The sequence below is a fragment of the Micropterus salmoides genome, unplaced genomic scaffold, assembly GCF_014851395.1.
Source record: "Micropterus salmoides isolate LMB-PRFRI ecotype aquatic unplaced genomic scaffold, ASM1485139v1 Ms_hic_scaffold_9, whole genome shotgun sequence".
NCBI lineage: Eukaryota > Metazoa > Chordata > Actinopteri > Centrarchiformes > Centrarchidae > Micropterus > Micropterus salmoides.
The window spans coordinates 22,486,347-22,514,345 of record NW_024044681.1 but is presented as its reverse complement, the minus strand read 5'-3'; the positions used below and the strand labels follow the sequence as shown (position 1 = coordinate 22,514,345).

The 27,999-nt window shown below is 41.6% G+C and overlaps 1 protein-coding gene across 2 annotated transcripts in view; it reads left to right on the top strand.

The window, feature by feature from the left end:
- The window catches only part of dchs1b (dachsous cadherin-related 1b), an 84,060-nt gene that overhangs the window by 15,716 nt on the left and 40,345 nt on the right, over window positions 1-27,999 (top strand). For both annotated transcript variants that reach the window (XM_038708255.1, XM_038708254.1), the window contains one exon: window positions 192-965. In XM_038708255.1, coding sequence (XP_038564183.1) covers window positions 192-965 — 774 coding nt within the window. The remainder of the gene's footprint in view (window positions 1-191; window positions 966-27,999) is intronic.

The window sequence follows — 27,999 nt, the reverse complement described above, 5'->3', positions numbered from 1 at the left end:
GCATTAAGCATACAGTTTTGTGCTTTGAATGATGACAGTATGTATTCCTGAAGGGATATTAGTTTGACACAAAAAATGCTTTTCTTTTAACCCCCGCCCCACTCAGAAAATAGCTCTAGTAATCCACTAGTATAATGTGACACAAATTTATATGAGCAGTAAGTAACATCAATCATGCACTGTTTTCCCAGGTGACCAATGCATTTGTGACAATTCATGTACGTGACTACAATGACAACCAACCCACCATGACCATCATCTTCCTGAGTGAAGATGGCTCTCCGAGGATCTCCGAAGGGGCACAACCAGGCCAGTACGTAGCTCGGATATCTGTCACTGACCCAGACTATGGAGAGTATGCCAATGTGAATGTGTCCCTAGAGGGGGGTGATGGGAAGTTTGCTCTTACAACCAAGGACAGCATCATCTACCTAATATATGTTGACCAGGACTTGGACCGAGAAGAACGGGATTCGTATGACCTCAGGGTTATGGCCACCGACTCCGGCACGCCACCCCTCAGGGCAGAGTCATCTTTCACCATTCAGGTGACTGATGTCAATGACAACCCCCCTCTGTTTGACCAGCAGGCCTACCGACAGACTATTCCTGAGGTTGTCTATCCTGGCTCCTTTGTTCTCCAGGTTACTGCCAGGGACAAGGACCAGGGCCCCAATGGGGACGTCCGATATAGCCTCCTCAAGGGCAAAAACTCTCACTCTGATTGGTTTTCCATCGACCCGGTCACGGGGATCATTACCACAGTGACAGCTCTGGATTTCGAATCAGAGCCGGCACCTAGTGTGACTGTTGTTGCGATGGATAGCGGCCGTCCACCACTGTCATCCACAGCGAAAGTGGACATTGTACTGCAGGATGTTAACGATAACACACCTGTGTTCTCCAGCAACCTCTACAATGCCTCCATCAAGGAGAACACCCCAGCTGGGACCTGCTTCTTAGAGGTAAGAGAAACACTGAAGAAGTTTTCTCTTCAGCCTTGAGCCGTCTTTCCCTCTTCATCTTCTTTTATACAGCTCTCTTTCACTCTACTCTTCTTTATTTTGTAGGGGAACTGCCATTTTTAATTCTCATCATGCTCAATCTTGCAGTGTGTTGGCCACAATACTGTTGTCCTACTTATGTAGCCAAAACCAAGTATTCACTGTCTCCCTTGTCCGCTCATCTCTCTTTTCACTCATACCTTAATCCCTCTTTGATTACTCCCCTGGCAAAAGCCTGATTTATACATCAATATAAATGAGTCTGGAAATCAAAGTCATGTCTGAAGTGAAAAGCCGTCCTATTTCAGAAAAAGATGGTGCACTTGGAAGCATTGATGCATTGTGATGCAATTCACAAAAACTGGGCTATGAGAGGAGACATGAAGCCATTCATGTTCATTTAGAGGGAAAAAAGATTTATAAAAGTAGGAGAAAAAAGAACCAGAGAGAGAAAGCCAGGGGGGGAGGCTTCACCTGCATTCCTGAATCTACTGTAAGGAGATTTACTCTGTGCTGTTATGTCCTCTGTCTCACCTCGTAGGGTTGCCATGGTAACCAAGCCATCAGCATAGGGTGAGCCCTTGGTATTGGTGCACTATCTTGCAGCAGCTTTGTCTGTCTTGCTTTTATCTTGATTCCTGCAGCTCTTATGTATAAGGGGGTCCTCTCCAGATAAATGAAGAAGGATGACTGGCTGTTTGTCTTCCAGCAAGGTCTTAACTTGGCATCATACACCGTTTATACCAACTGTTTTTACAGGTTGGTTTTACCCCTCTACCGTGAAGTGGATGAGAAGAAAAAGAAGCATTTCTGTTTCTTGGAATTTTTAAGAAATCCTGCTGCTAGAACTTAAAAACTGCAGTGGTTCAAATAAAAGGCTTTGGACCCCTAATCATACCAGCCAAAGTGGAATTAGATAAATAGTTGAATTTCACATTCTTGCAGGTTCATTGAAGATGTATTTGGAAAGGATGGTTGGTTGGTATTCTGTGGGAACTGGTATATTGGCATAGGGAAGGTGGGAGACAAGGGAAGTAAAGGAGTATAATGACGAGGAGTAATATGAAACGCGAATGAAATAAAGAGAGGTTGATTGAGGAAGAATTGAGAAAAGAAAAAGGACATGTGGATAAATACAGCCTAAACATGATTTATTCCTGAGGTGTCTTTACAATCACAGATACAGCCTGTCCGTTGGTGAATTATTGAACCCTATAATTTCCTCCTAATTAGGCTGCTCTGTTGAATTATTATATCCCTTAACCAACTAAATGAACCCCCTGGATCTCAATTCCAGTGGTCGCAACAGTTGTAATCAACTGTTAGCCGTATTTCTAATCCTAGCCGGCAGTTATTCTGGCTCTAGGTGCAGGCGTAATCCCATGCCAGACATCACGGGTGGTTTTCCAGTATGCCAGAGTGAGTGAATAAGGCTTGATTTGCTCATTCCGGCACGTTCCTCAAGGCTCACTTGGACCAAGCCAAGATTCTCCGGGTAAGGGCTGCTATTTGCAGGATAATGGTAGTTGGAGTTTTTTTCTGGGCCAGTGGAATATATTGACACTCAGAAAGGACACACGCACACATAAACACACACACCTACACACGCGCGCGCGCACACACACACACACACACACACACACACACACACACACACACACACACACACACACACACACACAAATGATGTTAGACCTGACATCATAGCCTAATGAATGTCATTCCAGATTTGTTCTGTATTTTCTCTATTTGCCTGCCAACCAACTGTCAAGATTGTGGAGCATTTGGTATTTTACTCTGTCAAGATAGCAACAAAGTGAAGAATTGGGTCAGCTGGTCCAGAAAGCAGAGTTTACATTTTTGTATGATGCTATTTGGCACAACAATCAGGTTGTGTGGTTTTGTCACGTTCTTAACATTGAGACGAGGGCAGAATGTTCTCAGAATTGTACCAATATTTACAATAGATAACAATCACTATTTGGCTTTAATTATTATACTGGCCTGGCTGGCTCAGTTTGAATTTTGGACACTTTGTGTAAAAATAGTGGTTAATCAGCGAATGTTTAATATGTAAACAAGGAAATATGCTATCAGATGTGTTTGAAGGAATGAGACACATACATACACAAGGTAAGGGGTGGTTTCTCTGGCTTTTCTGTAGTCTTACCTAAGTTCCAGGTATCGTTTTTTTATATCCCTCTCTTTTCTTTCTCTGTCTGTTTTTACTCATTATTGGCTTTCTCTTTCATTATATTCAATTCAGTTCAATTCAATTTTATTTATATAGCACCAAATCACAACAACAGTTATCTCACAGCGCTTTTCATAAAAGAGCAGGTCTAGACCATACTCTATGATGCTATTTACAGAAGCCCAACAGTTCCCACCAAGAGCAAGCACTAGGCGACAGAGGCAAGGAAAAACTTCCTTTTAAGAGGCAGAAACCTCGAGCAGAACCATGGCTCAGGGTGGGCGGCCATCTGCCTCGACCGGTTGGGGGTGAAGGAGAGAGAGGGAGAGAGAGAGAGAGAGGGAGAGGGCAAGAGAGGAACAGAGAGAAAAAGAGAGGGTTGGAACATATCCTTCTCATAGTGCCGTTTTTGCTTTCTCTCACTCTCCACACACACACAAACACACACACATGTACACACACACTCACATACACACATATGTGCAGCAGTAGTGTGTAGGAAGTTTCTTATCAGTTCGGCTACTATAGTAATCTGTAATGTGCTGCACTGTTTATGTAGCAACGACACAAAGGAGTTATTTATTTCTTGGTTTCCCTGCTTTCCTCTTCCCCCGCTTCCTTAAAGTATTTCCCAGGCAGGAGAGGTTATGGTGCCTCAGTGTGCGTGTGTGTGTGTGAGTTCATGCACAGTCATCTGATTCAGGTTCATATCCTGAGAAGGTAGAGATCATGAGAACAGCGTGAACTGTTGCTGGTGACGAAAAGCGACAAGCACATTTTAGAGTAAAGCATTTTCATTGTTGCTAAATGCCACTGACTAAAATGCTAATGCCACTGAGTTGAAATGATTACTTTAAGGTTTCTTGATCTTTTTCTTGGGTATAATCTGTGTTTTTCAGAGTCTTAAGCTTCTTTTATTTCCTGAGGGGGTTGTACCTTGCAGAGTGTCTGTCAAATCCGATGACATGCTCACTTCCACCATAACCTGACCGCTGGGAAGCCACTGCTGATCTCACAAGCAGTGCCATGCACACTCTGCCAAGGCTTAAATTCAGTACCAACAGATATCAACAGATGGACTGCAGGCTAGGAGAAACATATTAAGACACAAATAAAGGAAATTCAAATGGAATACAAATAAAATAAAAGGACCCCAACAAAAGGGTAAATGAGAAATGTGAGTCAGCAAAACAGAAAGCAAACATTTGTATGTGTGGTAAATGTACAAGTGCATGCCTATATTTTATACATCTGTGTGTGTGTGTACACTATGGTAGCCGATAACTCACTTTCAGCAGGTGATGCATCTCCCCTGTGATGTTCAGCATGTGGTTTCCTGGTCAAGCCTGTTAAACAACACTCAATCAACTCGACAGACACACAGATGTGCTCAGCTGGGAGATGTACAAAGGCATGGAGAATGGCTTGCTGGCATTGCAGTACAAAAGTATAATAGAACTGCACTGTCTGTTCGAGTACAATTTTACACAGTGGTTTTAAAATTAATAATTTTGAGAATCAAAAAGAAATAAGGAGGGGAATATATTGGAAAGAGTCTACACATTTGATTACAGTACATACAAGACCGTACATCCTTGCTGGTACAATTGTTAAGTTAGTGGTGAAAGGAGTCACTAAACTCAGAGGGTTTATCCCCTAACATGAGACCAGATTATAATGTAGCTTGCATATAAAGTTGACATTCTGACCTGAGAATTGCAAGAGTGGCTCAGGAGTACCCAAAGTAAAATGGTATAGAGCATAAAATTAGCATAGATATGCTCAGTAAATGTAACTACAATCTTCCCGTTAAATTAGAGCTGCCCATTTGGAGACCACGACTCACCACAGTAAATTTCTGTGTATTCTTTTTTGAGATACATTGTTTCGAACCAATCTGCTGGTCAGGGGGAAAATATGACCTCATTTTGCCAATTTTATGGTAGTCTCACCAGTCAAATGTGGTGATATCTTGCTTTGGACCACATTTTTAGACAGACAGCCAGCCTATCACACCTAATGAGCATGCCTTGCTGGCAGTCAGGTCAAAAAAACAAAAAGAACATGTGAGTGTAGTATGAAGGTGACATGTGAGAAAGGAGACAGGTTTCTTTTGACAGGTGGAGTCAGTCCTTCTGAACTTCCCGCAAAACCACTTAAATAAACACAGCACCTCTGCCTGTCAGAGTAATTAGCCCTTTTGGTGTGAAGTCCAAAGTCTGGGACCCTGTGGCTAAGGTTGATATGGCTGTTTGAGGAAAGACTAATCATATTTAAAACAAACATACATACGCATGCACACTGAGACTAATCACATTTGATAAACCAATAGAGCAAGAGACATAAGGTGACCCACTGAAAACAGGAAGGTGTTTAGCTAAAGCTTCCTTTAACACCGGACCAGGCTCCTGCTGGTGTCGCGCTGAATCCAGCCCCCGTGGAAACTAGAGCCAGACCAAACCACAACTTCCACTTGGAGCTTGCACGCTCTGCTCCGGCCCAGACTCACAACACACGCACTAGTTTTTATTAAGCTTGAAAATGTAGGGAGAGAGATGAAATTTATTGTCCGCTTGATGTCTTCCCCGCTGCTTGTGCTCGTACGGCCTGCTCTGTTGAAACTGAATCTTGTGTGTTTTAATTAATATAAATAGCTGAGTGTAAAAAGCCTGCAGGTTGGAGTGATCCCTGTCACCACATGCCTCGGTTGCATCTAACAGGTGATCAGTGATGACAAATGGTTGGGTTCACATGCAAACAAGATACCAGCGAGATCGAAAATTTGGGGAATCGTTTCATGCTGGTAACAGCTGGCTCCTGTTCTGACACGCTTACTCTCTCCCTCTTGTTCTATATTTCTGTTCTCCCGCGCTCTCTCACCAACTCACACATCTCTCAGCTGCCAGCAATGTTGACAGGATGTGTGTGACGAGGGATCAGGATGGTGTGTCTGCAATGCGAACTATTCTCATAACATCCATCAGCACTCACTGCGGATTCATCACCTGCTTGCTACTGGTGGCTTGGATGTCATGCACGAGATCCATCTTGGATTTACGCTCATGCCCAAAACCTTCTACATAATGAATTGGGCTTTATTCGTGGTCTTTCTTAAACAGAAGGTCTGGAGAGTGTTTTTAGAAATATCAAGGTTACAATCCTTGAGATTTTCATGATATGAACCCCAATGTTTAGCAATGCTAATAGCATGCCATCCCAGGATGGCAATGTCGGTCTGTCAGTTGGTTGGTCTGTCTGTCCGCCACAACTACTGGATGGATTTCCATGGCATTTCTACAGAAATTCACCACCATGAGGTTGACATTTGGTTTAATTTGTCCAGTACTTTGGTTTATTACCAAATGCATGCAAAACCCCTCAGTCTCAGCTGTACTTTGAGTTCACTACTAATTAGAAAATGTTAGCATCTTAAAATGCCAAACTAAGATGGTGATGGTACAATATACATTACACCTGCTCATCATCAGCATATAGCATTGTCTGTGTGCGCATTGGTTGCATGCTGATGTTAGCTTTTAGTTTAAAGTGCTACTGTACAGCCTCACAGAGCCAACAGCATGACCAACACTAACTATTTAGTGAATTTGTTTTCTGCAACTGTCCCTTGAAGTAGTAGCTTTCATTCTTTAGTGGAGTATATCTTTTGTTCGACTGTATCACAAACAAACATAGTAGTTGCTCTACTTCTGTTGTATTTCTGACCGAGTAACCCCTCAAGATGTGTTTGCTGCCCCCAGTGGTTGACACATTTCAGTTAAAACGGAAATCTACCAAGACTGAAACTATTTAGTTTATATATACATATACAGTATATTAGTTTGGGATGGAGAAGTATGTAAGTCTATATATACAGCGCAAACCTTCAGCATTTTTTAAATAACATTTCTTTTGTCGGAGGCACCAGTTCACAGCCCAGATTCTCCGCTGATCTTGACAACATCTCTCTTTCTGCCAAAATATTTCAGTAACAATCAGCTTCAAAATGTTAAACTCAGACAGATTTCTTTTTCCAAGAGCATGTTTCAACTCTTTGTTAGGTGTTGGATTTTGGCCTGGGTTGGGTAAATCATTCTTTTGTCTTTTTCCCCTCAGAAGCAGTGGTTTGGTTCCATATCACTAGCTGCTGGCATATGCTGTGTTTTAAACCTATCAGAGTGTTCATTCATGTGTGATCTGACTGGCCAATGCCTCTGTGAAGAGGATGGCCTCATGCCTCATTAAGCCCAATACTCTGTACCATATGGCATTGAGGGGTTTTCTCACTCCCTTTCTTTTTGTCTCTCTCCAGTCTGACTGGTTTCTATTCCATTTCTTCATCTCATCTGTTAGTGAGTATCTCGTTTTCCATTCTTTTTTCTTTTTTTTCTTACGTTTTTACCTCACGTCTCATTGGCTTTTACCCTTTTGGCTCATGCACTGGTTTCAGCTTATCCTTTCTTTTGCTATTTTAAATGAATCCGATCAGTGAGTTAGACTATCAAGTATGGAAAGCATTTTTTTCATTTTACTGTGCTTTTTGTTGTTGTTGCTCAGTTGCTCTGAAGACCAAAATATGCATACATTTATTCTCCTTCCTGGTGCAGTAAGACACACATGTTTATGGTCCCCAAAAATAAAATTAAGGAAAGTAAAAGCTGAGACAACATCTGCATCAGTGGACCATTTTTAAGATGATTAAGCATGCATTTCATAACTACATTTATTAATGCACCACTCCACTTAACAGTTTTACTTATCATGGGAATCTCTACCCTTTCATTATCAATTAATCATTTAGTCTATAAAGCGCCCCATCACACTTTCCCATTGCCGAAGGTCATATATTAAAGAAGAGATTCAATTTACAAATCAGAGAAAGCAAAAAATCCTCACATTTAAGGGGCTGGAAACAGCAGGCTGGCTCGAATGATTAATTGATCATCAAAATTGTTGCAGATTTTCAACTAATCAATTAATCGACTTATTGTTCCAACATTACTAAATAGACCTGACCAAGGAACAATATTGTCTATTCTGGGCTCAAAGTGTTCAAGATGAATATAGAGTTCCTGAATATCAGCAGATTAAACTACACAATAATGGATAAAATTGCACTGAAAAGAAATGTGGGAAGGCTTGTGCAGCTTTCCGGAGTCTTAAACTGACAAGGTGGACACATTCGGCTTTAGCAAGAACACAGATGAGATAGCTCCGCTTGACTGTGGAACACACAGATATCAAACAGCTGCAGACACAGGCTCCTCCACACACAACACAGACAAAACTGTAGCCATACACACACACATGCACACTTTTCTATCTGTCTCTTCCTTTCAGCCTAAACTCTCTATTCCAGCTCTCCTGGGCTGCTTCTATATTGTGTTTCTTTTCAAACTTATCTGCTGTTCAGATGTCCTCTCGTTCTCTGTCTGGGCCTCCATTTTGTGAGTGTCTCATCTCTTACTGCTTGAATCCCACTTCTTATTCCTACACTGGGAGTTTAAGAGGGAAAGGAACAAACTCACATATACACACACATTGAGCTCAAACAAAAGTGTGTGCGCATGCCACACACAAGCTGCAGGTGATCCTGAGGCTCTCCACAGTTCATTTGGTCACACTAATCTAATTTCATGACACATTGAATTAAGTTGGTGTAAATTAGAATGCTTCCTGTGTTTCTCTAGATTGTATTTGCTTTGGGAGGGGTCCTGCAGTTAGAGACAGCAGGTGGTCAATAAGTTAGGGGTGAAGGGCGGTGAAAGCGCTTGTTTCCCAGTGTATCAGATTCTGTCATTTCGGCTTTACAGAGAGATAGATGATTTTAAGTCACAGTTGGGTGTGACCAAAATATTTCTCTCCGAGTGCTGGAGAGCCCCACTACGACAGAGAGACTGCTAAAATATATGAAGGATTTAAGTTGATTCATTCATTTTTCTATGTTTTCTTTTTTTGCCCTACTAGGGCATGACTTCAGTTGTTGTTTGTGTGTCTGTGTATATTTGTGTGTGTAAGTGTTGCTGTTATCTGGCCTCCTCTGCTCCTCTGGTGTTGTGTCTGTCCCAGCTCTCTCCACACTATTTATTTTCCTCTCAGGGGTCAAAGACTGTGCAGCTACAGATATTTGTTTTCTCAAATGGATCATCCATTTAATCATCTCACATGTCCTCTCCTTCTTCCTTCTCACCTCAGGAACTCAAACGTGGAGAGATGCTGAGAGAAGCAGAGAGGGAAACATTAGTTTTCCAGATCTGCTGTGTTGCGTTCACGGTGCCAAAAGACACAGCATTAAACAATACCGCTGATCTTGCTTGGTCTATATGAGATCACAGAAATGGCAATATGGTCCACATCACGTCTCTCGCTTTCTTTACATCTCCCAGATGCATTTATGTCATGTGTGCACCTCATATTGTTTTTTCTTTGGACTTCAGCTTTTATAAGGATAGTTCTCACCATGAGATGTCTATTAAAGGTTAGAGCAACACCAGAAAGTTTCCACTCATCCCTGGGTGGAATCTTTTAAGAGAATCTCTTACTACTTCCCACCTGCCCACTCTAACCTCAGCTACTCCCCTTTTCTCCCTCTTTTTTGATTGTTATCTGGTTTCAGTGAGCTGTATATGGACTAAAGTGGGGCATTTCACTATATATATACAATATATACATATATATTGTGAACATTATTTAACAACATTGTATGTAGATCTATATATTAAATAAATGCATGTACAGAGAGGAAAAGAAGCACAGGATGAAACCCTGGTGGATTGGCTTTAGGGATAAAAACCACAGGAAAGTCAGAGACTTATTTCCACTGTGGGCCTCCGTGCATGTGAACGTCCATGTGTGTTTGTGGTTGCTGGCTGTGGTCTGTCAGACAGGGTTGGAAGGACTACAGGAGTGGAAATAACTTTACTTTTTGCATGGGCAACTGCTGTGATTTGTTTTGATGACCTGTACAAATCTAGAGCCTTGAGGGCGACGGGCGGGAATGAATGAAAGAATGATGACAATGAATAGAGTGGTGGTAAAAATGTTGGAGCAGAAAATCAATCGACACTAGAAACATTTATTTATAGGGCTTGATAATTAACCTTTTATCCATCCCAAACTTCTGCCTTTTTTCCTTCAGCAGAAGCAGTCTCATCTTCAGACATGCTCGTGGGTCCTCTGTACTGTACCCTCCTGGACTCAGTGAACCCATCCATGCAAGACAAGCAGAATATTAATTTAATAAGCAGCTTTGAGATGGGGAATAAACCCTCAGTGTCTTTTTTCCTTTAAAATTAACAACAGGCTCAGTGTGGGTTGGACTTTATTGAAGCTACCACTGTGCTTATAGTCTATCATTTCTCTATATTTATACTTATTTTGCCAAGGACTAATTTATCAGTCATTTCAGCACAGATAACTATCATATACTTTTGAATGGACACTCGCGGTAATATTTATAAAGCTCCACTGGCATTAACACTAATAATATACTTATAAATACATGCCTCAGAGTTTGCCATTCATCAATAATCTATTGGATTATTTCTCTAAGCTCTTGGGTTTAAACATTCTTGACAAGGCATTCAGATTTCATACTCTAGCCATTCAAAATTTAGCTTAAAGCCACTTTCAGTAGCTTCAGGGTGGTCTATCTTTTTCTGACCATCCATACTGGAACTCATTATTAAGGAAAAGGGATTCTTCATCCTGTCTGTCACCAGGACTTTCAGTATTCCCGCCCTGCAATTTGAACAAAGCTCTTGTAAGGACTATGACAGTAAGTTTTTTTTTTTATAGGAGCTTGCAGTCAGATCATGTATAAGGTGATTGTGCTGGAATCATGTAAGGACTCCAAAATGAATCTCTCTGACATGAAACAGTAGTCGCTTTGTGTTGTTTTAACCTCACACTGAGTACATTTACAGGCGTTTGGCACAGGCAACAGGTGTTGGCTGAGGTTAGGTAAATCATATTATCTGGCCTGTATTCTGTCTCGCTGTTGTAAGTGATTTAACTTCTAGAGTAAGGATGTGTCAGATTTAATGTCAATTTAGGATAACCAACATTTCTGTGCATGTGGCCCAAATACAGCTCTGTGGTTTTGGATCAGATTTACTGCGGCCTAACACACCCTGGTGTGCAGTGCGCAGTTTAGGAAGTTCTTTATACAACTTGGAATAAATCTCTTGGTTTTGAAATAACATGTCCATCTCGCAGAATTTAGCAGTAAAAGTGCTACTAGATGAGTCAAAGTGCACAGACATGAGAGAGAACGAGGTGTACATTGCTGTAAACAGAGAACACTGACTTGTGACAGAGATACATTGCAAGTTTGCGTCTGAGACACTCAGCTCTGCTCTTACTAAAGGGATCAAAGGAACTGACAAAAGGAGGGAGTTGCACCAGCCATCTTTAAAAGTCAACATCTGGTGTCCTAGCTGCTGTCATTCACCACGGCTTAATGTTTTCACATCATGGCTCAGCAGAGCGGGACTGTTGTGGCATGTGGGAGCAGTGAGTTGGTAGGAAGATGAAAAAGGATCCGTTTTTCAATGAATCTGATGTCCTACTCATTCATTTTCACAGAGGGGAGGAAAAATGGCTTTGGTTCCTAGCCATGTCCTAATAAAGGAGATTTTGCAAGGAGGGGATTTGCTTTAGTGATTCATCTGAAGTATTCTCACCAATTACTAAACCTCATGTCCACATAGATATACACATCAGTACAAATGTATCCACAAATTAAAGGCCGATCCATCCAACCAGTCAGCCATCTGAAACAACACGAATAAAACAAGCAACACAAATTAAACGGAAGGTAAAAAAAACATACTGTCAAAAATACTGCGTACTGTATACACAATAAGTACATTTCACTGTATCCGTGTACATAAAAAACCTTTATGTGGAGCATCTGAATATGTTAATTAGTGTTTTAAATGGTTGTTGTGGCAGGCACAGGTGAATTAGCTAGGTGTTGTATTTTTCACATGGTGTGTGGATGACACACAACTATAGACTCTGTATGCACAACAGTAGTTGTTAATGGAGGAATGCTGCTCTGTTGGTGATGCATGGGCTCTTTCGTGCCGTCTCTGTATCTGTAGTGGAGGCAGGCATTGCTATCTTGGCCAGCATCCCTCTCTCTGTAGGAGAATATCACTTTAGAAAGCTGGAAGTGCTTTCTGATGTTGTCAATTGGTGTTCACACACACACACACATACACTTACAGACACACATTTATGCATGCCCATGCATAGATTCTTTCACACAAACACGCAGAAATGTGCACAGTGGTAAACACCCACACTACTGGCGGGCTGTTGAGAGTATTTTGTGACCCGCTCCAGGGGACGATTATAGAGGAGCTGCTTGATTGCAAGAATCTTGGTGTGCCGGATCTGCTGCTCTAATACCGGATACAAGGGCTAATGTGAATCCATAGAAGGGTATTTTCTTCTCTCAAGTCTTTGTTTCTTATCAAAAGAATGGTTCTTTCAAGTCAAGCAGATGGAGAAACTAAGATCACAGGAAGTGCAGAACAGATGATGCTGCTTACTTTTGAATAACATGTAATGCACTGTATGTTGTAATAAAGCATGCAACAGTGGTAACAAATTGCAATATTCGGATCTTGACTGATCAAAATTATGGCCTTTTGGTACCTTACCATATAATGCCATTGTATTTACCTGTATGAAATTATTAGAGAAAACCAATACATGGACATGGATTAAGGCTGAATGATATTATAAGTAAATAACTTAACCCTAACCCATTTCAATTGCTATTTTTAGCATTATATGTTGAAATAAGTGTGCTAAGTTATTATATGTTGCTTCATTTGAAACTCCCCCCAAAACAAAACTGTGCCTGTGGGTTTCCTCATTCACTCACGCACACACACGCACGCACACACACACACACACACACACACACACACACACATGCACACTTACTTAATCATGTTTAATCACGTACAGAAATCGCCATGATGATTTTATGGAGCTTTATAAGTGTAATCAGTAAGTACTTTAATGCTGTTGTCATGAACATCTTAATATTTCATAATAGAGAGCTTAAGGCACTGAATATATGGATGATTGAGAGTAAAGAAGAGAGGAGCTCAAGAAAGAGCAGGGCTCAGCACGTTTTTGACAAGCAAGCAAGAGTACATAAAAAAAGAAGAGGGAGTGATGTAAAGGGTGGCTGCATGTGGTGTGAAAACATGAATGCAGGATGCTGCGGAGGTGCTGATGGTAACCATGACAATGAGAGACGTAGAAGGGGGCCGGGGGAGGTGGGGCCAAGCCGATTCATTACCCCTTACTCTCGTGTGTGTGCGTTTGTGAGACTTCACCTCTATCTGTCTGAGTGCGCCCTTGAAACGGGCTATCTCTCTCTCACATCTATCACGCATATGTTTTTTTAAAAAAAGTAGAGCATTGCAGTGGAGAATTGAATGTGGATGAGACTGGTAGTGGGCAGACCAGCCGTGCAGGTTGTCTAACACAGCATATTCCAGAGAGAGAGAGAGAGAGAATGAGAGAGAGAGAGAGAGTAAAAGGAGACAGATATTTCTTTTCAGCCTTTCAGTCATTCTGTCCATTGTTTACAAGACATTATCTTCTACAACATGCAGACTGAGAATGGTATCATGAAATGCCACAAGGCTGTGCTTGAAATGCTATTGATTAGGTGATAATGGCTGCAATGAGGGGACTCTGTCTGTATTTGCAAATTGAAATGACCAGATGAGTACAGATTGGACTGTGTGTGTATGTGTATGTGTAGGAGAGGAATCTTCCATCCAAAGGTATTTTTCATTGTTGTCAGGGGAGAGCGGGGTCATGTTGTTGTAACTGGGCACAGAGAGGAGCCGGCAGACTCTTCACATGAACACTCACCCGTGTGAATGATGATAGCCATTACTTTATACCGACAGCATGTGTATGCATGTGTGTGTGTGTGTGTGTATGTGGCGGGGGATGCATGATGGTTTTCAAAGGGTTGGAGCCATCGTTCAGTGGTAACCATGGTAACAGGACTCTCAGAACCACAGGAGGGAAGAGAGAGGAGGAGGGGGAGAAAGAGGGAATTATGGGGAGTGGGGATTGTGTCTGTATCTCATGAAAAGCGATGATGTAGCCTCATTGAGTGAAAGAAATGGGATGCAGTTTGTTTGTTTTTTTGGCAACAAGACAAATCAAAAAAGTACATTTTAAAGCTGGTTAAAATATGAAATTATAGGAGACTCTAAAAGGAATGACTTAAAAATGTATCAGAATGAGAGAAATTACAGAATGAATGAAAGAGTGTCAAAAACTACAAACTACAGAGCAAACTTTACAGCCTGAATTGATGCTGCTTGGGTCATATGTAACACACATAAAGATAAAGGCAATCACTCCAGACTAGTTTGCATTTCTTCATAACCTTGAACTTGTAAAAACAATGTTTCCAAACATTTGTACCTTTTTTTAACAGCTCCCATAGTCCCATATAAGTGGGTACAGGGGTGGAGTCCTTGGGCCAAAAAATGTATTAACTTCTTTATCTACCTCCTAGGACATAGGCCCTAATCCTGCGCAGCTCTCCTCGTTTAGGAAACGTGATATGTTTTGTGTGCATGCATGTACGATTTGTTTGCGTAACATAATTTCATGCATATTTGCAAGACAGATAACGCGTGTGTACGTGCGTAAGCGCTCAGCTTGCTTTCCCAACACCTAAAGCGTGACTTAATGTGAAGTTAACGATCCTCAGCCGGCTGAAAAGAAACAACATGTGCAAGTTTTATTTGCATCACCTTTAAATCCCTGTGGTCTGCCGCTGCTTTGAGGTAAACTGAGGTAATGCTTGCTTTCCACAACTGTAAATACTCCATGCATGAGCCAGATTGACTGGCACAGCAGTAGGTTAGGGCCTAGTGGTTTGAATTAGCAGAAAAAGTAAATACACGTCCATTCTGTTCTTGCCTGCTTTTACTCCCGGCTTCTTTTCTTTTCTCGCTTATCTAAACCAGTGGTTCTCAAACTTTTTCACGTCAGAGACCCCTAAACTGACACAAATTAAACCATGGACCCCCATTTGATAAGATTTTGGCCCAGGGTCACCAATTTGATAGGGTTTTTGCTTTTAGATGTTTTCTAACATAGTGTATGAAAACTATGACCAAAATATTCATATGTTCTGTCATTGTGTTACTTATGGATGGAATAATGGTGAAAATGAATTATTCCCCTTTTTGCTGGGGACCCCATGGAACCTCCCGAAGGACCCCTGGGGGTCCTTGGACTCCACTTTGAGAACCATTGATCTAAACCGACGGTTCAGGTTTGTTCCAGCTTTTTAGGCTGCTGCATCCACAATACTTCCCCTTCTGTCTCTTTCAGTTCAGTAGAGAATCTTGAGAAGCACACACACTTACACTCGCAGTATACACAGCCCCCAACTGTGGCTCTAAATGGAGCTCTTTGTTTTCTTAATTGTCAAATTAAACATGTCACTCTATTTGAATGGGACACACATATGCCAGCTGCCTGCTAGCCCAATGGAGAAATGGGGGGGGTTAGCCCTTATTCATTAAAGACACGAGCCCCTTCCCCCGCAAAATCTACTTGAACGTACACCCTGACACACACATATGTGCATGCGCACACACACAAAGAGGAGAGGATGAGGAAAAAAGTCGGTGCAATCTTTTGTCTGTCACAGAGTGAGGCTGGATGGACGACCCCCTTCATCTGGTAACAATCACCTCACAGGCTGCCTCAGCCTCTTGCTTGTGTGTGTGTGTATGTGTGTGTGTATGTTTAAGCTTTTGTAGCCCTCATGTACATGTTAGGACAAGCATGCGTATGTGTGTCTATGTGTGTTTATGTGTGTGTTTCTAAATCCCAGAGTGCCACTAGAAAGCCCCATCCATCCCAGCCCTGTCTGTGAAATATGAAGGAGGAGGAGGGAGGGTCCTGCTTCCAAAATGGAAAACTACAACATGGAATAGAGTGGATGCTTTCTTTCTGTTTTTTTTTCTTCCTGCGGGTGATTATTCTTTTATATTTATTTGCCCAGCAGACGTCCTGTTCCCGGTCCAATCACACATCCTCCATTTTACACATTAGTCTGGCCTTTCTTCCAGCTGCCTGTCTTTCATAGTGGAGTGGATGTGAACCCTGCAGCGCTGTCCTGGCTGCCCACAGCTCTATACAATGCACACCTATATTTCACGCCATGGGAGCAATTCTCCTGCTTGTTCCTTGATGAATGCTGCGAGATGTTTTGTAGAGGAAGGATCATTTAGCTTAATTAATGTCCTGTTGCTGCAAGGCCCCGAAGACACACAATTAAGGCTCAGAGCCGTCTTTATTGGTTTAAGATTCAAAAGAGCGAAGACCTGAACCTTGGCTTGAAGTCCAATCAGTGGCTCATTTAGTATTTCTGAAGCAGGTGAAGGTTCTCTATGGGAAAGATTTTGCAGGGAGTTAAAGAAAATCTGGAGTTAGAATAAGACAAATCAATCATAGGATCTGGAAAAAGTAATTTGTCAATGAGCAACCGAGTTTAAGCCATAGCCTTCAGTTAGATTTACATTTATTCTAAAAACAAAACGGGTTCTCCTATTTTTGGAGCAAAACTTTCTATTTTCCCAACCACCCCTTTTCATATCATCTCATTTTGGTTTCAGTCATGGCTCCAATACCACTCAGCCTGTGCACTGTGTAATAAAGTGATTTGGCATCTTCTTCTCCCTGCTATTTCATCCTGGTGATTTAGAGAACTATAGTCAGGTCCACAAGGTTTTCACAAGGTTAGGTTTGATGAATAAGACTCCTGGCACAGCTTTCTGGGCGTCTGAGAGTGTATATACTGTACAGGATTGTGTGTGTGTGAGCTTCGCTGCTCTCTCTTTCAACTTACATCATCGAGGCATGATATACACCAGAGAGCATTTGGCTGAAATCCTAAATGAGATACATTGAGTCACCAGTGTAACAGATACAATTATCCACAAGTCTCTTTAAGAGGGAGCGTAAAAAGATGATGCTGGATAAAAGCTGATCTTTTTTTTTTTTTTAAATACTCGTCCAAGATGAAAAGCATACACTTACACACAAAAAGAGAAAGAGGAGAGGATTGAAAGATGAAAATGAGGTGGACAGGCGTGCAGGTGGATTGGCAAACAGGCTCATATTTGGCTATACACACAATTTCATGGTCTTTATGTCTCAATATCTTGGCATACGAGGTTAACACAATGCTGGTGGTCTGCATGGAGTTAGTGTGCTGAGTGTTCCATTAATCTTGCTATGTTGCACATTGCCCATTCCAACACACACACACACACACACACACACACACACACACACACACACGCACACACGAGCACACATTTACAAAATGAATAAAGTGAGATCTACAGCCAAGATAGAGGAGAGCTGTGGCAATTATACACCTAATAAATCAGTCATTCACTCATTTTTGTATTTATGCGCTCACTGTGCACTACCCCCCCCCCCCTTCCCTCTCCCCCCGATACTGCTGACCTTTACACACACATTCATATACATATAGACGCACATATGCATGCAGGCTCCCAAATATTCTTGAGACTTGTATAATCGTGTTCACTGACGGGTCACCTTGGCTGGAGTGTGCTCCCATTAAAACACTCACACACACACAAACACACTTATTTCAAGGCTGACAGCTGGCTTCTGACATGACTTAAATGTGTTGTACCAAAAATGCCACAGTTGAGACTCCTTCGTCCTCCTTTGTCCTCAGGCCAAGACAGACTCATTCAGATTCCACTTTCGGGTGGACCGATGGAGGACCGGGGATCTGAGACCTGGATCAGGGGCGTAAACATGCTGACTGGTTTAGCCATCAGTCTCTTCCACTTTTGGAAACCTACAGTAGAGGAGAGGTGTGGTTCTCCCTGTGCCCTGCACTAAGCCACGGGTTGGACTCAGCTGGGCAAAACAGGATGACTGTGTCAGATGTACTGGGGTTTCTCAGGTGTGACAGACAAAGGTACATTTACGTCCCAACACCTGTGACAGAATTACAGCTGACAGCTCCATCCTCGAGGCTTAGCCGCAACTTCCACCCAAATTCATATTCAGGTTGGACAGACAGGCATACTCCTGTATATGTGAATAGAAGTATGCGAAAGAATGCGGAGCAAAGTTTCAAGTGACTTGCAGGGGTTTCCAGGTGTCAACCCAAATGAGCACAAAAGGTTAAATCAAATCCTGTATTAGTTATGACATGGGATCTGGGATGTAAGATATGCTGATATCAGGTAGATGCAGAGTTGGCTTTTTACCAGACATTGCAGTTAGTATTAAAGGAAGACTATGGACACCACTTTGTTTTTGGCACAAGATTTATTTAAGTTCAGGGCAAGCAGTGTGTAAATGTGGCTAGCAAGTAGCAGAATGTGGCTTTTGTCGTTACTGTGTGCATCACATCTCTGGTGAGTCCTATACTATGGTAGCTGCACTGAATTTGGAAGCTTGGGAATCAGCATCAGTGAGTATACTGAAACCATGTCAACCATTCCTTTATACTGTGTCATTATTCATCCAGAGGCTGAAATATAACTGACAAACATTTCCTCATCGTATTGTGGACCCCTCAGTGGCCCATCTAGCTACCCTCGTGGTGTCTGGACCCTAGTTTGGCAACCACAGCTCTAATCTGAACACCACCTAGGAGAGACAAAGGAGGTAGGAGTCAGGTTTGGTTAGCCAGCAGACCACAGAGCCAGGGCAGAGGTAATGTGAGATGCAGGCTATAGCAGACCTATGGAAACAGAGAGACATCTTTTTATAGTCCAGCTATAGAGATTTAATCTGTGCTATTAAACTGGCCAGCAGCATCCCAATGCTGGTCCTCTCTTATGGGAATTTTCAAAGAGAACTATTACTGTGATTTACTGTGGATGGGTTTCAAATAGTCCACACTCTCTGTCTGTGTCTCTGGTCTGTCCTTTTTCCTCTCTGTGCTCTTCTCCCTCACTTTGTCTGTCTTATTGTACCTGTGCTCTGAGCCAGACATACACACGCATGACTTCAATAATGAAACCACCATATACAGTACAGTATGCGGTGTGTTTACACATGCAGTAAACCTTAGGGTCTCTGTGTACACACATGGGTCTGCATAGTTTATCCTGACAGGGTCTCTGAGGTTAAGGCCAGAATCTCATGTAACCGTCCACTCCCTGTTTTTAACTTCAGTTCCCCTCTCGACCTCACTCTAATGTCGTGATCGATTACAACTACTATAATCCCATGAGGCACCTCCCCTCCTTCTTCAAACCCCCTGTGTAGCTGAAAGTTGACTGCATATCAACTAAAGGTGCTGCATATCTGGAGTGGAGCAGATTTTATAATGCCAGTATTTCTCTGAATTTCTAATAATCATTTCCATACATGGCATCCATTTTTCAACTCGTCACGATTAGAATTAATCATTATCTGAGCTTCTATGTTGTTTTTTTTAAATGAGAAAAATGTCAATTTAGGTAAAAAAAAACACATTTGTGATAAGTAGCAGAATATTTTAGCCATCTTTGCCCCATTTTCTCTTATGCTTTTTCACTCACACACTTGGAAGCAATCACACAGAGCCACACGAACACTCCCACATGTTCCATCGCTCAGTGTTACTGCTCGTGTATTGAATGGTGGGAAAAAGTGAATTATCAACAATGATCTCAGCACTGTCGCATAGTATTCTCCATCTGGCATACTGTTTAATACTGACCACCTCCAGGGTGTGTCAGCTGTGAGAAAATTAGTCTAATTACTGCTCTGAATTTGTAGCAACTAATTGCTTCAGGGACAGAAGAGAGGGGACAAGGACAATGAGATAAGATCTTGTTTAGGCACGGTAGAAAACTTGTGCTTGAACTTGAGACAGTGCTTTTGAATTAATGTTTTCCCACTTTCTTTGGTCTTGGTTTGTTCCACCCCTCATGTCCATTTATTTGTCTGCCCGTCTCATCCTCTCAATCCTATCTCCCAGAGGGATAGATTTAGCAGATGTATGTAAATATCCACATGTGTGTCTGGTTTATCCATCCCTCTGATTGGGTTAAGGTCTGGGCCCGGGGCAGAGACTTGGGTGAGAACTGGGTCTGAGGCCCGCTACTCACGCGAGGTGGTGAGTTTGGACCCTAAGCCATCTGTCAGCCCTGTCTCTCTCACATAATGTGTACACACAGAGGGAAAGTAAGGGTGACTCAAACATTTAGACAATACTCCTGTTACATAATGATGCCATTTACTGGAAAACGTTTGAAACTCCGGTTTGGTCTTTTTCTTGGATTGAAACATTACACGGTAATTTATGTGCTGATTATGTTTCATGGCCATAATGCCTGTGTAAACTCATTTTGAAGAGGATGTCGTGCATTGGGATCAGGGAACTTGTTACTCACTCAGGTACTAGATGTTGGCTTTGGTGTCAAGATAATCCTGCAGCACATTGAAGGCTCCTCTGGTAGGTTGACAAATGAATGACAATAGTGAGTGTAAAAAAATAAGCCAAAAGTGCTTTTGACACTTTGTATAAAGTGTCTCACATGCTTTGAGAAGATTAAAATGTTCTTGTGTTTCTGAGTCTCTGCTGGAGTTCGTCACAGGGTCACACAGGTTGCAGGAAAGTCCAGGGAAATGGTATGTGGACTTGATTATGGAGTTCTTTCATAGTTGTATTGTTCGCCTTTCTATTGAAAATAAGTTTGGCTAACCTGGGGGGATTGTTTCTAACTTGATCTGTCATACTGCTCAACTTTCCTGATCAGACTTTGTTATAGCGATGTCAAATGTTATCATAACCAACAGAAATGGTGGTTATAACTACAGTAAATAGGATTCAAGTCCTAATAAAGCAGAAATGTCCTTGAAACAGTTGGTTTCTAATAGCCTCATCTCCCTCTGCCAAGCATCCTACTGAGCGGAGTTCAGTTTTCTTTGACATAAACACAGCCTATCATGTTACCTCTGTCATAAAGTTAGACTCACATTCAGGCCCAACTTCCAGTCCCTCATGCCCATGTGTCATTTAATACCCTTCGTAACCTGAGGTCAGCTCTGCTTCCACACAATTGGTTACATTCGAAGTTAGTTGGTAAGTATATATGTATGGTGCATACAGTAAGTGTATGTAGGCATGTTTGGGTTTGAGCTCATTTTGTGTATATATTGTGTATATATCATCTGGAGCCTGAGCTGAGTGGAGTGTTGTGTAAGTGTACGGGAGGGTGGAACAGGAGTGGTTAAAGGTAATCTCTCATGTCATCAGTTGTTGAATGGGAAGCCAGAGTTTGAGCTATGTAATGGTTTATATATAAACAAATAATACATAATCTCCTTGAATCTCCTATGTTTGTGTGTATTTTTGTGTATAGCCATGTGAGGACAGATAACCTGAACTGTAATTGCCTATGACAAGCGACAAGTATTATTGATGAAGCGGTGAAATTGAAAAATGGTGTATCTTCTTATCACAAAACCATTCGCTTTCCAACTTAAAGATCAATGTGAACTAGTTGAGAAACGGATTTAGGCTAAATTGCTTTGACATTTACAATCTCTCCTCACTGTCTCTCCTTCTGTCTTCATACAAACATTGGTGTAGAGTGACTGATAGGGTAGTTTATAATGCTGACTGGCTGTCTAGTGTTACCCCAACCCCCTCCACACACACACACACACACACACACACACACACACACACACACACACACACAATCCCTCCCTCATCCCGTGAGGTTGTGTTTCACTCTGTCGCGTCAATATTTAATGCCTCTTGTAGCGCCAGTGCTAAAACATTTACAGGCCTATTGATCATGAGGCGCTGTGAGGGGGCAGTTTAGGAGACCACCCTCCCAAAACCAGACACAAGGCATCAAAGCGGCGACGCTGGATGTTTATATTAAGTCTCCACTAGCTGTAGCATCTGTCTGTGTTATTCAGCATGTGCATCGCATCGCAGTGTGTAGCTCTAACCTTATGCGAGTACCAGGATTATTCCCCATCTCTCTGAACGTAACCATTCTGGAAATCATTACCTGGAATTGCCCTTGCTTCAAAAGACTTCTCTGGCTCCCAAACTGTTGACAAATCAACCCGTTCTGTTCCTCCGGGCTCGGAGTTCTAGTATTTGAAGAGAGAGTTTTCTGTCAAGAAAGTTAAGCATCCTTGTGTTCCAATATTTAAAATCATGTGATGAAATTTAAAGTTGTGTAACATTTCTGTTTCGTGTCTCATTCCGTCACAGCACCCCATGTTGAGGAAGGAAAGGCCCTTTGATTTAAAAGTCTCAAAACTGTAAAGATCAGTCATTCCTCAACCTTGTAGCTCCTTCGAATAAATGACTAAGGAGTCCGAGTATATCTCATGCATTGAGAAGCTGTTGAATTTTGTGCTATGCCTTATCAACAGAGCAATCAAAACATTTCCCCAAGGGAATATGGAGCTCATAGAGAGGTATGGATGCAATCTAACATCGGGTTTAGTTTATTTACTACCTCCACTGTTTCCTTGCATAACAAGACCAAGAGGGAACAAGAGACAGAAAACCAGCTGCATTGATCTGGAGGGAAAGATTCATTCACACACTGGGAAGGAGCCTATATTTGTTGCTAATAATATTTAAATACATGTACGCTGTAGTTCAAGATTCACAGTTCATCACATCAAGGTCATTTCAATTGTATTTTTCAACTGTACAAAAATATCTCTGAATGAATCAAACAATTTTCTACTACTGGTTCCTACTAGTGTAGGAAACCCGTGTGTCAGCTAAGCAAGGTAAAACAAACAACCAAAGGAAATTAAATATATTTGCTAATAGTATCTGGCCCAGTACACTCCCATGGCTTTTGTGAATGGGATGGTCTATGCGTGACTATAATGTTGCCATAGTTACAAACAAGGAGACAACTACAGGGGGCATTATTTACCATCTTTAGGTTTACTTTCAAAATAATTGAACCATGCATTATTTTTACACAATTAGCCACATTACAGTATGAAACTAATGCTGGCCCCACACTAGAGGATACTTGGGTAGATTTTGGGTCTGATTCACAATCACGGTACCCGATTCGAGGCAGGTCTGAAGAGATTATCTGAGTTCATCCACAGTTTTTTTTCTCTCTTTTTCTTTTTGGGTGCAAAACAGTACACACAAGTGCAACCAGCAGACTACAACACCCTCCAGTTTTTTTCCTTCTGTGAAGTCACGTGAGTTTCTGTAAGATCCCAAGTCCCTGGAATCACCACTCTGAAATCGTTTAGTAAATGCATGGCATGTGGTCCTGTGTCTTGACTAAACTGTCTGGTGTCTTAGGATTAAAGTAGTAAAAATTGGGTTAAATCTGTTGTTTGAAAATCAGTTAAGATTTGAATATACTCTAAAGTGCACCAGGCATAACTGTAAAGATGAAAATGCACATGAAAGCACACACGCAAACACTCCCACACAAACATTAACCTTGTGGTCTTCTGAACTATAGTCGTACTCGCGGCCAGCTGTTTGATTAAGGCTGTATGAGCAATCCAGATGTGTTCTCCTGTGAGCCGGCTCCCATAATGAACTAATGAAAGACCTATTTCGTCTCAGCCTCTGTCTGCAAAGCTTTTCTTCTTTATTTTTTTACAGAACTTTGGTCATGGCTGGTAGAGATTGGTTTTCATACCAATTCCCTGATGCCTTGTACAGTCTGGCTGTCACTGTCGGGCGCTCACTTATACACATGCATTTATGCACTTGCACACACATGTGCAGACACACAGTTTATCTGTCGCTGTAGGTAGCATGCAAAATTCCCATTTAATCATGTTCTGATTGACAAGCATCCTTTTTGTCCTTGTTCATAATGAGGTTTGTCTGGTGAATAGAAATGGCACATCTGTTAGAGTGAAGGAAAGCCGAAGAGAAAAAGTCACAAAGAGAAAATGCTCGCAGCTAAACACTGGCTTGCTTGAAGCCATTTGAAGGCTCCACACTGTGTACGCCAGTTATATTTTCTGCATATCTGTCTCTCTGTCTGTGTGAGAGAATTTGAGATGTTGATAAGGAGTTTAGGCGTAGCTTAGATGTGTTAAATCTGCTGTGCGACATGGAGACTCAAACGTAACAGCCTTTCTGTCACCAATCGTTTTATGTGCGTAACAGGGGGCATGAGAGGAGGAGGGGTGTGTTGAGAAGCACAGCAGAGGGATGTGTTTCTCCTGGGGCGTTACTGTAAAAAGGTTTAATTGAATCAATGGAGAAGAGGTGTGAAATGCGTGTCAGCAAAATCTTTGTTTGGTTGTTCAGTCAGACCAGAACAACTACCGGGTTGTCATCCTGAATCTTCCAAGAATTACCATGTGGGATTGGAAAATGAGAAATCCAAATTTAAAATAATAAAACCTGGTTTCCTTCCTTAATAAAGTATTACAATAATAAGTCCACTAAACAGCCGCAGCAAGAATTTGCTTCACTGTTAATGTAAAAATAAACTTTATTACCCAGACACAGATAACATTTAAATGTGTGAAATGTGTTATTCCTTAGCCAGAAACCACAGGCTTGTATCCTTTTTTGTATATATGATTCTCTTTTTGTTCTTTTTATGTGATTCTTGCTTCATAGTGCTTTAAACGGTGTCACAGTGGTGATACACCCATTGTTGTCTTTTTTATTTGTATGTTAAGTTGTGACCTCACTGTTTCCACCCTGTTACATTACGCAACACTAGGAATGTCAATTAAGAGCTCTGTCATAGCTGTTATAACTACAGACTTTGGAGATTGGTATTCAAATGCAAAGTATGAAGTTGAAGTTTCCTGGAGGATATATCACTTATAGCTTACTATTATGTTGAGTGAGTGTGTGTGTGTATTTTTTTGCATTTGGTCCGTGTGCTCATAGAAGTCCAGTTCCTGAACATATCGTTCCAAGCAGAATTTCCGTTTTTGGTCGTAACAATAGTGGCAGCTTCCTGGTTTATCGCATCATTTCCTGTCCCGGTTCAAATACCATCTCACACTATAGTGTCCAGTACAAGAGACTTGAAATCCACCTTTGACTTACCAAGTAATCAAGGACAGGTTAAAAGTTGAAGGATCAGGCAGGATTAAATTAAATATAGTGGTTTTATACACTGTAAATCATTTGTTCTTTTTCCTCAATAAACATTAGAAAAACATTCACTCAAGTTCACATTCCATTCAGCCCCAGGAACATATCTAGTCATCTTCATGGTGTTAGCTCACCATAAAATTCAAATGTTATGCTTATTCTGCAACAATTTCCCCTGTATCTTACATTTAGGTGGCATGTAGCAATGTCTAATTTTGTTGTAATTCAATGAGTTAGGTCATCTATTTATGGCAAACAGATGAATAGGGAGAATGTAACGACCATCTTGTCATTTTTAAAGACATATACAAGTATTGTACAGGTACTGTGATATTACATTTGATATCGTTACATGATACGTTACATACGTTTCATGCCTGAATACCTGAAAGTCTACTTTGGACTTACCTACACACACAACACAAGAGTGACTAGTGTAACATTCTCACTCCTTCCACATCTCCTGTGTACTGTAACGGTTACCCGTGCATCACATAACCAGGTGAGGTTACTCGTCTTTGATCCGTGTTGTGTTTGCTTACGAATGTGTGTGTGTGTGTGTGTGTGTGTGTGTGTGTGTGCAGAGGAGAACTTCAAAAAGGGCTTTCACAGGGACTATCTTCATGTTTTTGTGGTTCAAAGGCCACAGGCCGGGTGGTCTAGAGTGCCTAGGAGCATGAATCTTCTAGTCCAACTCTTAACAGTTTGCTTCTCTCTCTTTGTCTCTATGGTTTAATTTCAAAGCCCATGTAAGGCAAGCATTCAAGAATACTCAACAATGACAAAGCCATGGTTAGCTCCACTTAGCTGTGTTTCATCATTGTTGAATTAAGTCATGCCAGTAAGGCTGAATCCCACTGTAGGTTTGGACTTGGAAGTCACATGATATACCTGGCCCAGAGCCTTATTTATAGCAGCTGTGGAGTGTGATGAAGAGTAGCAAAGACTAGCTGTGTGCTAGAGGACATGATGCAGGCAGGTCAGAAGGGGGCAGGCCTAACTAACACACTGCTGACAAGTTAATCTAGTCCTGCTCTTCATCCAACACTCCCTCCCATCCAAGGGATATGGAGCAAACTGAACCCAGGGGTAATGACAAAGACTTACATGTGTAACTCTCGCAGGAGCGACTTATTGTTGTGCTCTTTTGCCTGGAACTTTTTTGTCATACATTTCGTCCTGCCTGGGGACCCCGTCTAATGAAAACATTCTTGTTGTGCCATGTAGCAATGATGCACGGATTGAGCATAATCATCCTGGCTGATTTTAGCCTCCATAATATGTAATCATAAAGTTTGCCGTAATGTAAATATAGTATTACTTTGTTGAATTTAGAACATGTGGCTTGATCATATATGGACTCATCAGAATCAAGCGAAAAACCTGAAGGATGGCTGACCGAATGATGGCTCATACAGAAAGACAGAATTTTTTTTTTTTTTTTAATTCAATTAAACTGATCTGTCTATAAAAATTTTTAGAACAGGAAATTTTTGTAAGAAAATGCCATAAGGCTCTTTTGTGTCCATTGGCTCTGAAATAGTGACTCTTAGTGTCAGTTTCAGAAAAATGCATTTCTCTTCCAGCTAAATCAGTGCTGTCATAATATCCTAGCAGTTGTTCCGTTAATTACAATAATATTAGTCCGAAAATTGTTAAAGTGTGTTTTATAATGGCTGATATATCATCATTTCATAGAAACTCTTTAAGAAAAGATCCTTCTTTGTGGTTTGTATACTGTTCAGTACAGGACTTATAGGAGAAGTCAGCTCCTCTGTGCATTAGTGTGTTTCAGTCTGTATAAATGTGCTGTTTTATGAGATGGCCCAATCAGAGATAATGACGAGTAACTTTAAGCAAAGTAATCAACTGCGTCTGGGTGTGTGTGTTGTGTGTGTGTGTGTGTGTGTGTGTGTGTGGCTCCACTCAGCCTTTCTTCATTCTTTGTTTTCTGAACCTGACACTGCTCACTTCGCTGTTCTGGCGAAACACTGTGTGAGGGAACTGCAGTATCTACTGATGGAGCCATTTCTTTATTGGAAGGCGCATTGCAGCTGGCGATCTGCTGTTGTAAGCCTAAATATGAGTTGACAACTTGCATTATGCTGATGGAAAGATCAGATTTTGCTTTGTTGTTTTGTATAGAAATTGTTCTGACGTGTTTAAGTTTGCAAGTGTCCTCTTTAGAACTCGGCGTATGTCTCGTGTTTGCTCTCACTGTACATACTGTAGCCTAGATCTGTTTGTATCCTCATCCTTTGTTCATAGCACTTGTGTGTGTGTGCATGTGTGCAGTCACAGCTTGTGTAGCTCTGTGCCAGTATGTGCCACAGTGAGTGCTAGAGATTAGCGACAGCATCAAAGCAGTGAATCAGTGAAGCAGTGGTTAGAGCAATGCCTGAGTTTACTGCCCCCTAGCCTTCTGTCACTGGCCACACCTAGCGGAGAACAAAGGGAGCGGAGGCTGGCACTGACTGGAGTATCAAGAAAATGAGGGAGGAGGAGAATGGGAAGCAAAAGACAAAAGAGGAAAAACAAAGATTAAAAAATGCTGAGGATATAAAGACCTGGCATGGATAGGAGGGAGAAAGGAATGAAGGCTTAACAGGGTTTTTCCTGCTTTTTTGTCTGGTCTTTTGTTCATTAGGGAGAGA